The sequence below is a fragment of the Mustela erminea genome, chromosome 3, assembly GCF_009829155.1.
Source record: "Mustela erminea isolate mMusErm1 chromosome 3, mMusErm1.Pri, whole genome shotgun sequence".
NCBI classification, from domain to species: Eukaryota; Metazoa; Chordata; class Mammalia; order Carnivora; family Mustelidae; genus Mustela; species Mustela erminea.
The window spans coordinates 65,137,946-65,152,292 of NC_045616.1; the positions used below are offsets into that span (position 1 = coordinate 65,137,946).

Sequence of the window (14,347 nt, forward strand, 5' to 3'; positions counted from 1 at the left end):
AAGTACAACACTCATGACAAAAACCCTCAATAAAGTGGGTTTAGAGGAATAACCCTCAACATAATAAAGGCCTTATATGAAAAAGCCACAGCTAACATTATACTCAATGGCAAAAAAACTCATAGTTTTTTCCCTAAGGTCAGGAACAAGACAAGGATGTACACTCTCACTACTTTTATTCAACATAGTACTAGAAGTCCTAGCCACAGCAATCAGACAGGAAAAAGAAATAAAAGGCATCCAAACTGGTAAGGAAGAAGTAAAACATTCACTATTTGTAGGTGACAAGACACCATATAAGAAATATCCTGAAGACCACAAAAACCTACCAGATCTGGTAAACGAATACCCCCTACCATTTTTAGTAAGGATTCTCTTTAACAACCAAGAAGCAAAGACCTTTGATTTTTAAAAATGAATTCTTACGTCAAAACAGATTATAATCAAAGGAACAAAAACAAAATGACCTGAACAAAGCGCCTTTTTGTGGAAAGTGGGTCAAAGTTGAAAATCATCTCTATCAAATTTTTCCTCCATAATTATCACTCTATTTATGGGATCTAATCCTCCATAAAATAAATCTTGCAATTAATATTTTAAAGCACATTTTGGGGCGCCTGGGTGGCTCAGTGGGTTAAGCCTCTGCCTTCAGCTCAGGTCATGATCTCAGGGTCCTGGGATTGAGCCCCACATCAGGCTCTCTGCTCAGCAGGGAGCCTGCTTCCATTCCTCTCTGCTTCCTTGTGAGCTCTCTGTCAAGTAAATAAATAAAATCTTTAAAAAAATAAATAAATAAAGCACATCTTAATAAGACTTTTCGTTAGCCCACAATTATTATTTTGTAATTTAAAGGTATCTCCATATGTTATAGGCCCTTCAAAATTTCTATGGGGGGGGGGGGGTTATCTTCATTATACACTTGCCAGAGTCAGTTTCTTTTTCTAAGAAAACAAATCATAATGAATGGATTGTTAGTATATCAAAGTACCCAAATAAAGAGATCCGATATACTGCAGTCAAGGGGCAACTGGCTGGCTCAGCTCAGTCAGTAGAGCCTGTAATTCTTATCTCAGGACCATGAGTTTGAGCCCCATGGTGGGTGTAGAGATTACTTAAAAAGATAGAAACTTAAGGGGCACCTGGGTGGCTCAGTGGGTTGAGGCCTCTGCCTTCAGCTCAGGTCATGATTCCGGGGTCCTGGGATCGAGCCCCGTATCCGGCTCTCTGCTCAGCAGGGAGCCTGCTTCCTCCTCTCTCTCTTCCTGTCTCTCTGCCTACTTGTAATCTCTGTCTGTCAAATAAATAAATAAATCTTAAAAAAAAAAGATAAAAACTTAATACATATATATATATATATGGCAATTTTAAAAATCATTCAAATAAATGCCTTAATAATTAATAACCTTAATGTCAATAAAATTCAGCACAAATATAAATATAGCTCTGAAGAAACACAAAATATCAACAGTGCTCATACTGATGATGGGATTAAACATGGGATTTTAATGTTTGTTGATATTTCCAATTTTTATAATATATGAAACATAAATATGAATTTTAAAAATTAAATATTTACAAACCAGATTTTATAAACTAGAAGCTTGGAGTAAATACTTCTCAAACTTCTGAACACAGAAGAGCAGAGAGAAGGCCCACCACAGAATACAGAAACAAGTTTTATTATAGTTCTCACGTGTTCTCCATTTACATGATACTAATTTCATAGAAATTGGTTTAAGTCTTATTTTCATTATAATGTATCCCCTCTGAACTCTTACTGCATGTGCCCAAGTACTCAAATTGGCTGCGATCAGTTTATCATATTGACTTTAAAGTTTAAGTGGGGGATAAAATCAGGTTACAACATATATATATGTATGTGTGTGTATCTATATCTATATAGATATTAGGAGTCATATTGAACACAAATGTACATATTTCATCTAAGATCATCAGTTATAACTTTCATTTTATATTCCACTAAAAAAATTATCATAATACAATTGAATTTTATTTCATACTCATTGCAACAATTTCTTTTTTTTTTTTTAAGATTTTTATTTATTGATTTGACAGAGAGAGATCACAAGCAGGCAGAGAGGCAGGCAGAGAGAGAGAGAGAGGGAAGCAGGCTCCCTGCTGAGCAGAGAGCCCGATGTGGGACTTGATCCCAGGACCCCGAGATCATGACCCGAGCCGAAGGCAGTGGCTTAACCCACTGAGCCACCCAGGCGCCCCTCACTGCAACAATTTCTAAATTTAGACAGATTTTATCATGTTTCATGATACTATTTCCATGTGTTCCATGTCACTGTGTGTACACAATAGCTCAACTTTTTAATACCAAATCCTGGTAGAAACATCTTGACAGCATTTAATTCATGTAGCAACAACAATCACAAGTACTTCTGTCACAAGTAATCTTAAGTGAACTCATACAACCATTAAAACCCAGGACACACATGCACAGAGAGTTAACTACAACATGATATCTGCCATAATGCACAGCAGATATAAGAATATCTGAATTCCAGGGGCACCTGGGTGGCTCAGTGGGTTAAAGCCTCTGCCTTCAGCTCGGGTCATAATCTCAGGGTCCTGGGATCGAGCCCCACATTGGGCTCTCTGCTCAGCAGGGAGCTTGCTTCCTCCTCTTTCTCTGCCTGCCTCTCTGCCTGCTTGTGATCTCTGTCTGTCAAATAAATAAATAAAATCTTAAAAAAAAAAACTTAATTAAATGAGATGTTAATTTGAGGGAAGGAAATTAAAATGAGGGCAAGAAAAACTGCACCTTAGAATCAACAAAGAATTATTTTATTTTTTTTAAGATTTTATTTATTTATTTGACAGACAGAGATCACAAGAAGGCAGAGAGGCAGGCAGAGAGAGAGAGGAGAAAGCAGGCTCCCTGCTGAGCAGAGAGCCCGATGCAGGGGCTCCATCCCAGAACCCAGGGATCATGACCTGAGCTGAAGGCAGAGGCTTTAACCCACTGAGCCACCCAGGCGTCCCAACAAAGAATTATTTTAATATAACATCTACAGGGGATGCGATTCTGAGTAATGTCTTCTTAGCACCTTTCATATATTTCATTTTATTTTAGTCAGTACATACTGTTTGATAATTTGAAAAGTATCTTGGCTTTTGTTTTTTAAGTCCCTTCTTTCCTTGGGCTCTGTGTATTGACTCTCTAGTCTGATCATAATCAAACAGTTAGGAATCAAAACAGCTATACCGTAGGATGCTGATCAACTACAAGATTTATTATCTTGATTAGGTTTGTGGGATTTGAGGTAGGAAAGCAGGACAGAATAAGTAAAGGTGAGAAGGAGGAAGATACAAAAAATAATAATAATAATAAATAAAAAGCCAGGGAGACTTAGGAACTATTTACAGTTTAGCCTTGAACCATTCTTCATCACTATGGCTGAGCAGGCTCCAATCTGCCTACAGTTTGTGACTTGCACATCGCAACCTAGAAAGAGTACTACAGACCACTGGGCAACCCAGGAGGCATGTCATTCATTATTCTGACACCCGTTCATTTTATCATTTACTTTTTCCTCCAGAGAATAGAGTGGGGGATGTAAAAGGTGGGGGAATCAGTACAGGGAGAAGGAGGGAGGTTGGGCTACCTCTACAGTGAAGTGTGCTAAGGGGAAATGAATAAATAGATTTTAATTGAAGATTCTGATTAAGTATGTTCTAGTTCCTCCATACTTCATTCTATTAAAGACTAACCTCAATTGAACTCATATTTTTTAGCCTAGATGCAGTGCTCTGACTCAATTCCATGCACTGAAGATTCAAAGTTCACCTGAAACCACAGTTCCCACACACCCATCCATGCCCACTCCCCACCAACTCAGTCAGATTCTAAGGAAAGAGGTTTGGCCAAGGGAAAATGAAACCATATGCCATTTCCTCTACGAAGAGAGGAATTTCACTTCCCTGTTACACCCAGGAATTGCTCTCAAGAATAGAAAAGAATCCTTCCTGCCTCAATGCAGAAGGCACCCTTGACGGAGCATCTCCCTGGGCATCTGTCAGCCCAACCCACACCTATTCTATGGATGCCCCAGCACTTGGCCCTTTGAATTCCTTTGTCATTTTAGCTAATACAGCTGTCATTAGGCTTTACCCCAAAAAAGACACACAGAGAAGATATTCTTGAATATCATCATGGTATCTTAAAATACAATGTTCAAAAATCATTCACACAAATGAGATGGGTATTTCTGAGTCTAGAAGTTAAACCGTTTAAATAAAACTCCTCAGGGAACTTTCACGAAACCCCAGACGTTAGAACCAAGAGCCAATCCATTTTAAAAGGGTCTGTGTGAATACCGGAATGAGACAGTAAGGCTCAGTTCGTTTTTTAAAGCCTCAACTCAACAGTGAGTCAAACATCGCTCTCCACTTCGGTCAGGTAGTTTTTGAGTGTCAGAAAGGGACACTGAGGGACACCTGGGTGGCTCAGTTGGTTAAGCAGCTGCCTTCGGCTCAGGTCATGATCCCAGCGTCCTGGGATCGAGTCCCACATCGGGCTCCTTGCTCGGCAGGGAGCCTGCTTCTCCCTCTGCCTCTGCCTGCCATTCTGTCTGCCTGTGCTCACTCTCTCTCCCTCTCTCTCTCTGATAAATAAATAAAATCTTTAAAAAAAAAAAAAAAAAAAAGAAAGGGACACTGAGAGCTGAAGTCCAGTGCGTGGGGACTTACATAAAGAGGTACTTCGCCGCAGCTCAACTCCATGGCTTCTGCATCTGCAAAGAAGATAATGAATGAGAACTGTTACTCCAGGAGGCACTGTAACCAACCTGCACCCCTATGTCCTGCCTGGCAGTGACCGACACCTGGGGAGGAAGGACCATGGGTATTTGACAGACAGAGATCACAAGTAGGCAGAGAGGCAGGCAGAGAGAGAGAAACTACTTTTGATGAGAATACAGACTTAATCTGAAGACCAGATTACTTCTTTAACAAAAACTGCAGACACAAAGTCATGAACAACAGAAAAGAGATTCTAGCTATATAAAATCCCCTCCCCCTTTCTTCTCTCACATTAATGTGCACACATAAGGAAAACTTATCAACCCCAGATATTATCCTGATAGCTCTCAAAAGAGAAATATTTCAAAAAGCCAAGAAAGTCAACAAGTCCAAAGTTTTACCTTCATTAACTCCTAAAGGTTAGAATCTACCTTGGTCTGAATGAGGCAGGAGACCTCAGTGACAAGACAGTTCTTTGCCTCTCCTCCAGAAGGCCAAAGACTTCTGTCTCATGGTCACACGTCAGGTATGCATGCACTCCACTGTTACCAACCTCCCCACCAGTTGCATGCATCTTATCTGCCTCTGGGTATGCGTACCCTTAAAAACCCATACCCAGAAACAACCTTGAAGCTTAATTTTAAAATTTATTTAAAAGAAAAAAAAAAGCTAGCACCATTCCAAAAGGAGTTCACTGAACACGTACAGGGGGCCAACCATTACACAAAGATGATCAGGAAGTGGTCTAGCCCTCAAAAACCTCAGCTTCACAAGGAAGACCAAAAAAGGGAAGAGTAGGCTGCGTGAGAATTCTGCAAGGGTCAGACAGGGAGACCCAACCACCACCCAAGTTCTGCCTCTGGGTCTCAGGTGAAACTCTAGCAATAGTGCCTCGGGGACATCTGGTAGGGCCACAGGCATATAGCAACCTGAACTGTGACATTTAGTACGGTAATACCCCAAGTAGACACTAGGCAAGAAGGAAAATACTTGAAGTTCTTTTTTTTTCTTTTAATAAAAACCTTTAACTTCAGTTTTATTAATACTTCATACACATGCTGCCACTGGCACCCTCTCAGGTCACAAGTTATATTTCCTAAGTCATCCTCAGAGAACACCAAACGTCAAACAAGCTCATTTTCCACACATCGTACCCTGTGGCAGTTTATGCAGACCTACTTGAGTGGGCTTATATATTATAATCAATTCTTAATGAAACTAACCTCATAAACTGGATGAATGGCTTAAGGATTCTAGGACAGAAACTTCAAATTAAAGATAATACTACTAATAATACTAATACTAATAAGAATATGACAAATGAGACTCTCATTCCTAAGTATGAATTATTCATCAACTACAAAATAAAAATGGCTAAGAACAACAAATAGATAGCCCTCCCCAAAAATCTGCCATCAAGTATGTATTTAAATATGAAATATACCCAACAGCATATACCATGACCTCCTACCCTAAAGTCATACTGTGCTTCGAGGTATCCGCAATTTTTTACCTCTGTTTACAATCATGCCATACACAATTTCAATCCATCAAAAAAATTTCACTAAACTTGATAAAATTAGGTCTTTGTGAAATTTCTACTTAATATCAAAAGAAGTATATTCTATAGTAAATGTGATTTTAAAATGAATGAAATACACAGAGAATAATAAAATCAAAATGTATTCCTTTATGAGCAAAACTCTGAACACTCCTGAATAGTCTGGTAAGTTTTACAAGCTGTGTGACAGGTTTGCCATGTACTCATAAAACACAGATGTTTTCCCTTACTCAGCTTTTTATACTTTGTCTTGATGATACATCTAAAAGAAACTACTTTTTTTTTTTTTAAAGATTTTATTTATTTATTTGACAGAGAGAGATCACAAGTAGGCAGAGAGGCAGGCAGAGAGAGAGAGGGAAGCAGGCTCCCTGCTGAGCAGAGAGCCTGATGTGGGACTCCATCCCAGGACCCTGAGATCATGACCTGAGCCGAAGGCAGCGGCTTAACCCACTGAGCCACCCAGGCGCCCCAAGAAACTACTTTTTTAAAAAAATATATTTTACTTATTTATTTGACAGACAGAGATCACAAGTAGTCAGAGAAGCAGGCAGAGAGAGAGAGAGGAGGAATCAGGCTCCCTGCTAAGTAGAGAGTCTGATGCGGTGCTTGATCCCAGGACTATGGGATCATGACCTGAGCAGAAGGCAGAGGCTTTAACCCACTGAGCCACCCAGGTGCCCCCTAAAGAAACTACTTTTGATGAGAATACAGACTTAATTTGAAGACTAGATTATTTCTTTAACAAATAGTAATATTTTAGGGGCATGTGGGTGGCTCAGTTGGTTAGACATCTGACTTGGGCTCAGGTCATGATCCTGGGGTCCTGGGACCCAGCCCCACATTAGGCTCCCTGCTCAGCAGTCTCTTTCTCCACTCCACTTCCACTCCCCCTGCTTGTGTTGCCTCTCTGGCTGTCTCTCTCTCTCTCTGTCAAATAAATAAATAAAATCTTCACCCAAAAAAAAAAAAAAAAAAGCATGATGAGCTAAAGATACCCGTTCCTTCTGGAAATATTAGAATCATAATATGACTATAGAATAATAATAGAATAGGGACACCTTGGTGGCTCAGTCAGTTAAGCATCTGTCTTCACCTCAGGTCATGATCCCAGAGTCCTGGGATCCCAGAGTCCTGGGATCAAGTCCTACACTGGGCTCCCTGCTCAGCTGGGAGCCTGCTTTTCCTTCTCCCTTTAACCCCTACTCCTGCTTGGGCTATCAGCGGTACACGCTCTTGCTCTCTCACTCTCTCGCTCTCTCTCTTTCAAATGAATTTTTTAAATCTTGGAAAAAAAAGTAATGTTCTCTAGGAAAACCATTCAACCACAACCACTGGTAGGGCAGCTGCTTGGATAAGAAGCTTAAAAAGCACCATGAGTGAAATTTGTTCACTGTGTCATCCATAGAAAACATATGGTAATGAACTTGAAACTGAAAACCTGCAGAGTTCCTCAGTACATCAGTCATGATTAATTTTATAGGAGTAAGTAACACCTTCAAACTAGGAAAAAAAAAGAATTTCAAACATGGTCCAATCTTGGCAATTTCCGCCATGGTATGGGAAAGGATCATAAAAACCCATATACACCAAGTGAGGTATATTGGTTATACTGTGGCTAAGTACTTTTTAAAAATGTCAAACTTAAACATGTTCTAAATAATTTTCTCTTTCCAAAATAGAAGATTCTGGTTTTTCTAAGAAAAGTGGATATTTATGACACGTCTTTGAAAACATTCATTTTTCCAAATAAACAGCCTGTTCCATCAAGAGGGGATAATATTTTAGTAAGTGAAAAATATCTCAAAGGAAATTCAGGATATGGATAGTTTATGCTATCACAACATTTTGAAAAAGAGTATTAGTACATGTTATCATTGCTTGGTGACTTTGTAATTAAAGCTTGCAACCTAATGAAGCCTTCACATCTGCAGGCTTTAAATTCTTGGAAAAATAAAAAAGCTTTCAAATCTATATAAATCTTTCAAAACAAATGTTTCACAGGTTTTCTAGTTTAAAAATGTGACAAGATCTAAGTGATAGGAGGACTGAGTGACATCAGTGAAGATGGGAGTTTGCAGTCACTTTTTTTTGTTTTTTGACAGACAGGAGATCCCAAGTAGGCAGAGAGGCAGACAGAGAGAGAGGAGGTAGCAGGCTCCCTGATAAGCAGAGAGCCCGACATGGGGCTCGATCCCAGGACACTGGAATGACCCGAGCCAAAGGCAGAGGCTTTAACCCACTGAGCCACCCAAGCGCCCCTGCGGTCACTTTTAACATTAGGAAACTTGTGTAATTAGTGGATGGGATTAAAACATAAATCCCCTGTTAGTTATTTATTTATTTATTTATTTATTTATTTATTTATTTATTTATTTATTATTTGACAGACAGAGATCACAAGTAGGCAGAGAGGCAGGTAGAGAGAGGGGGAAGCAGGCTCCCCGCTGAGCAGAGAGCCTGATGCAGGTCTCGATCCCAGGACCCTGAGATCATGACCCAAGCTGAAGGCAGAGGCCTCAACCCACTGAGCCACCCAGGCGCCCGAAAACCCCTGCTTTTTAAGTGTAGCCAGCACTGTACTTGCATTTGAATATATATATCATAAAGAGGTTATCTGGTTCAGCTACGACACTCATTAAATCCAATTTCAAAGTAAAAGTGCTTTGAACCAGACATTCAAACTGAAGGGTTACATGGTATTACTATACCAACAAAAGAATCATCCATGTGTCTCATTACTTTCACTGACATGTATTATATATCAGTGTTTTCAGTGAAAACATAAAGGGTTATGAGTTACACTTAACCTTCGTAGCCTTCTTATAAAAAAGATTTTATTTGTCAGAGAGGGTGAGAGTGAGCCCAAGCAAGGGGAGTGGCAGGCAGAGGAGCCCGATGTGGGACTTGATAGGACTTGAGCAGTAGGCAGACAGGACGGAGTGAGCCACCCAGGTGTCCCTAATCTTCATAGCTTTTTAAATTTGGGGTACGTTTTAGAAAATATACTGTTGCAGTAGTGCAATTTACAAATAAATATAATAAGGATACATGGGATACATGGAATTTTTTGGTTTTTGTTTCACTTAGGGTACATTTGGCGGATCTGCTCCTATTAAAAAAGCGTTTTGGGGCACCTGGGAGGCTCAGTGGGTTAAAGTCTCTGCCTTTGGCTCAAGTCATGATCTCTGGGTCCTGGGATCGAGCCCCATATCGGGTTCTCTGCTCAGCAGGAAGCCTGCTTCCTCCTCTCTCTCTGCCTGCCTCTCTGCCTCCTCCTGATTTCTGTCAAATAAATATATAACATCTTAAAAAAAAAAAAAGGCATTTCTCCCCACTTATCAGGCCATGAGTAGTCTTCCCAGTGGTTTCCATGCAGGCTTAGTAGACTAAGGAACAAATGGAGTGTGCCTAGCACGCCAGAGCTGGAGATGAGGTTTACCTAGCAGGAAGGCACATGGAAGTTGGACTGCAGGGCAGAAGGTGGCATCAAACCACTTTAAAGCTACCAAGGATCCAGTTTCGCTACAGTTTTCATTATGTCATTATGATGCCAGCTACATCAAGTGAGGGCTTCCAAGCAGCATTATACTATGATCTCAGACTAAAGGTTAACATCAAGGGCTAGACAACGTGTCCTCTCTACTCTACCTTACATACTGAAGAACTCAGATTTCATTATCCTGCCTACTCTAATTTTTGCCGTTTTTCCGTACCTCTAACAACCATTTTGAAGAGCAAAGGTTTTGTTTTTGAAAGAAAAGACTTTTCACTCCTTTTAAAAATAAACTAAAACTGAAGTCCCCACAATTATCCTCCTTGGTCGCAAACCTAAAAATCGCTCTCAGCATTTCTTAGTTGAGCTGGAGAGAGAATAATTGGTGTCAAGTATATTATATGCTCAATAAAATATGTAACTTCAAACTGATTAGGTATAAAAATCCATATTCTCATTTGAATTTTTCTAAAACTGATCCTTACAAGACCTGCACTCACTTGCACAGGTACATGACTAAACCATGCCTTGCCTCCCTTTACATCAAGTTTAAGTACAGAACCTGTTTGTATTTGCTACGCAAGTATATAACTGCCCACGTTCTACACACACTAGCTGTTCACTACACACATCTTAGGCTCTATACCTCATTTCCCAATGCTTGACTTCATCTGCAATTTCAAAAACTCTCAGACAAAAACAAACAAACAAACAAAAAAACCCTCTCAGACACAAGTAGGTCTTTTTTAGTTTGGGTTTTTTTTTCCCCCCCGAAAACTTAAGGCCAAAGTATTTCCAGTCTTTCTGGCAGACACCAGAGAATGATTTGGGGTACACAGCCACAATTTTTAAGTTTTATTCCAAAACAGAGGGGGGGAAATATCTTATGAAAAGAACATCAAGATACAAAATCTTCAGTATTTCAGACGTATTAGAAAGAATACCTAATATTCAGAATAATCATTTGCTAGTTACTTCTAATAAAAGTTACACCACTTAAAAGGTGAAAAGAATATTCCAAATTAAAAATAAAAGAAAATGTAACATTCAACTTACACAGAAAATAACCATTCTTGACTTTATGGAATTCTGGGTTTCTCCACATAAAACCCCATGACTTTATCTTTGAATATGCCCCAAATCCTTGGCTTGTATACCATTACCAAATAATGGTCAACTGTTTATTAATACTATCAGGAACTACATTTGGAAGGCTAAAAATGCGGTTAAGGCAGATGTTTTACAAACATCTCATAGAATCCTCACAGCAGCCCTGAGAGCAATGTACAGGGGTCTTACCTACCTGAAACTTTACAAATCTCTATAGTTACAAGGTTACACTGAAGCAAAAGTTACCTAAACTAAAAGTAATTGTTTGGTCAACTGACCACTTGGAAGATGAGGAGCTACTCCCTCCCACCTTCTCTCTTCACCACACTCACCCCTATTTAACGCTACTATCCCTTCTCCACACAGTCCTCCTAGTACTTCAGATGTTTTCTAGCCTCTTATTTTGGTCTTCATGTGGTTACAGGACTCATAAATAAAAGACATATCAACCTAAGATAAAATTGGAAATCTTGGGGTTTTTTTAAGATGAAATAAGATTAGATACAATGGAGGATAGTATTTTTGAGTATTGGGGAAACTCCTCAAATCATGAAACCATTAAGAAGTGAAAAGGGGATCATAATGAGATAAAGGCTTAAAGATAATCTCAGTATTGGGGCGCCTGGGTGGCTCAGTGGGTTAAAGCCTCTGCCTTCGGCTCAGGTCATGATCTCAGGGTCCTGGTATCGAGCCCCGCATCAGGCTCTCTGCTCAGCAGGGAGCCTGCTTCTCCCTCTCTCTCTGCCTGTCTCTCTGCCTGCTTGTGATCTCCGTCTGTCAAATAAATAAATAAATAAATGATAATCTCAGTATTAAAGGAAGAAGAGCACATCCTCCTCCCTATCCTATGAGAAAACAGACAAACTTCTTAAGTATTTCTAGTAGAAATAACTCTTTGGGGCGCCTGAGTGGCTCAGTCGGTTAAGGGGCAGACTCCTGATTGCAGCTCAGGTCATGATCTCAGGGTTGTGTGATCAAGCCCCACGTGGGGCTCCACACTCAGAGCAGTGTCTACTTGAGTTTCTCTCTCTCCTTCACCCTCTGCCCTTCCCCCCCATTCTCTTCCTCTCTCTAAAACAAATAAATATTAAAAATACCAAACAAAACAAAACAAAACAAAACACCCCATACTAGTGCATTGAAAAATCAAATGCGACAGCATAAATTTTGTCAGAAAATCTCACAACCCCCCACCACCCACCATCACTATCTCCCTCTCTTCCCCTCCCCTCTCTCTCTCTCTCTCTCTCTCTCTCTCTCACACACACACACTTCACTTTACGTTCCTCCTAAGAGAAAGAATTAGAGGCTGAAAGCTGGACTTGTACAAGGTCACCCTGAGCATGACAGAGCAGAGAGTGAAGCTTCCTGCTTCAAGAGTCTGGACTGGTAACCACGATGCTCTGCTGTGTGCTAGCCACAGAAATCAAACACCACATTCTATAAACAGTACTCAATTTCCTAATTCTGGTTTCATTTTCAAGAAATTAGAACCCCAGGCCCATCTTTTTCCCACCACTGTCCCATAAGATCTTGGTCCCCATTTTTAAAAAGATTCACTTTACGCACCTCACTGATACCTGCTCTCCCCCTGAAAGAGGACGTCCAGTGTTGCCATCTCCACTTTACAGGAGTTAAAAAAAATTAAAAAATCAGGCACCTGAGTGGCTCAGTCATTAAGTGTCTGCCTTCGGATTAGGTCATGATTCCAGGGTCCCGGGATTGAGCCGCGCATCAAGCTGCCTGCTGCTCAACAGGAAGCCTGCTTCTCCCTCTCCCACTGCCCCCTGCTCATGTTCCCTCTCTCGCTGTGTCTCTCTCAGTCGAATAAATAAATAAAATCTGGAAGAAGAAAAAAAAGCAGCTCAGTAAAATCACACCACTTCGCCAAGATCAAGCCGCTGGAAGTGGCCAAACTGGGTGTGAATCCAGCCTGTGTAATGGGTCCAACCCAAACTCTGCTTAGCCTCAGCACAAGGGCCTTTTGTAACATAAATATGGTCTCAAAGATAGCAATCCGTTTGGCTGAAAAGTAGCAAACACCTGGTATGAGTAACATCTCAGGAAAGGCTGCCTATGAACACCAGCTCTGCCCTCTTCCAACAGTGTGACTCGGGCCCAGGACTTCAGCTCCCTGGGGCAGTCTCTCCTCTGTCAGCAGTAACGGTTAAGAGTGCCCATCTCAGAAGACTACTGAGAGGACTGAGATTTGACACAAACAACAGAAAATACTTAGTGGCTATCACAAGCACTCCAAGGCTAGCTGCAGTTATTACACTTAGATAAACAGATTTTTAAGCACTTGAGTATTTCGAATGACTTCTAAATATCAGACTGATCAAAATGACTCAGCAGGCACGGAGGTCAGGCCCAGCTGAAAGAGGTCCACCCAGCTCAGCCTCACCCCAGCCCAGAGGAACCTCCCAGCATCAAAAATTCCGAATGGCATCATACCAGATAAGTCCGGGATTTTACAGAGCTGACTATTACCCCGAAGGTCGGAAAACTCAAAGGATGGAGCTGTTAACTCCTGGGACAACTCTACTGCCATGTTGTTTGAAACCTTCACTTGGAAATGTTGATTCATGGCTCTGTAAACAAACCTAGGAGTGTAGAATTCTAACTGCATTTCACAGCTAGTCTGCTAACTGGAGAAGGAGGAAAGAACACATCAACGACAGGGAGATAACGCCAAGTCTAAGGAAAAGCGTCAGTCCTGGCACGACGGAAATGGGTAAGAAGAGAGCATCAGAGAAACAAGCCTGTTAAATACACAGTGCTAGCTACAGAAACCTGAGTTACACAGGGCTACGCCGCTTCAAGTGGGAGAAGAGCGCCGGCGAGTTAAAAGGGTAAATGGTGCAGCCTAAATGAGAGGACATTTAGGAAGTACAAAGAAGAGTGTGAGCTACCTGCTAACAAAACGTCCCACCAATGATGAGCCTGGGTGTTACACACAAATAATGAGTCATAGAACACTACATCAAAAAGGAATGACATAGGGGCACTTGGGTGGCTCAGTGGGTTAAAGTCTCTGCCTTTAGCTCAGGTCATGATCTCAGGGTCCTGGGATTGAGCCCCTCATTGGGCTCTCTGCTCAGCGGAGCCTGCTTCTCCCTCTCTCTCTGCCTACTTACGATCTCTCTCTCTGTGTCAAATAAATAAATAAAATTAAAAAAAAAAAAAAAGGAATGACATACTATATGCTGGCTAATTGATAAAAGTAATTAAAAAAAAAGTCCCACCAAAGCTGTCACACTCACTTGTATTTTGTAGGCTGTTTTTGCATATAAAGCCTTTTATAAATCAATTACGACAACCCCTTACCTATCTCGCTTATGCTAGTGATTTGTTGAGTGTATCCTTCATTCTCAACGCAAAGCTCTAGAACTCAGCATCCTGGGCAAGAT

At 40.7% G+C, this 14,347-nt stretch overlaps 1 protein-coding gene across 7 annotated transcripts in view; it reads right to left on the reverse strand.

Moving 5' to 3' along the window:
- ARHGEF28 (Rho guanine nucleotide exchange factor 28) overlaps window positions 1–14,347 on the reverse strand; it is a 317,873-nt gene that overhangs the window by 244,726 nt on the left and 58,800 nt on the right. For 6 of the 7 annotated variants that reach the window (XR_004283955.1, XM_032335977.1, XM_032335978.1 and 3 more), the window contains one exon: window positions 4,720–4,763. Coding sequence is in view for 6 of the 7 variants with exons in the window: in XM_032335977.1 (XP_032191868.1) it covers window positions 4,720–4,763 (44 nt within the window). In the remaining variant the exon portion in view is untranslated. Of the gene's footprint in view, window positions 1–4,719; window positions 4,764–12,506; window positions 12,564–14,347 lie in introns of those variants that run through there. The other variant, XM_032335976.1, reaches the window with a different exon arrangement.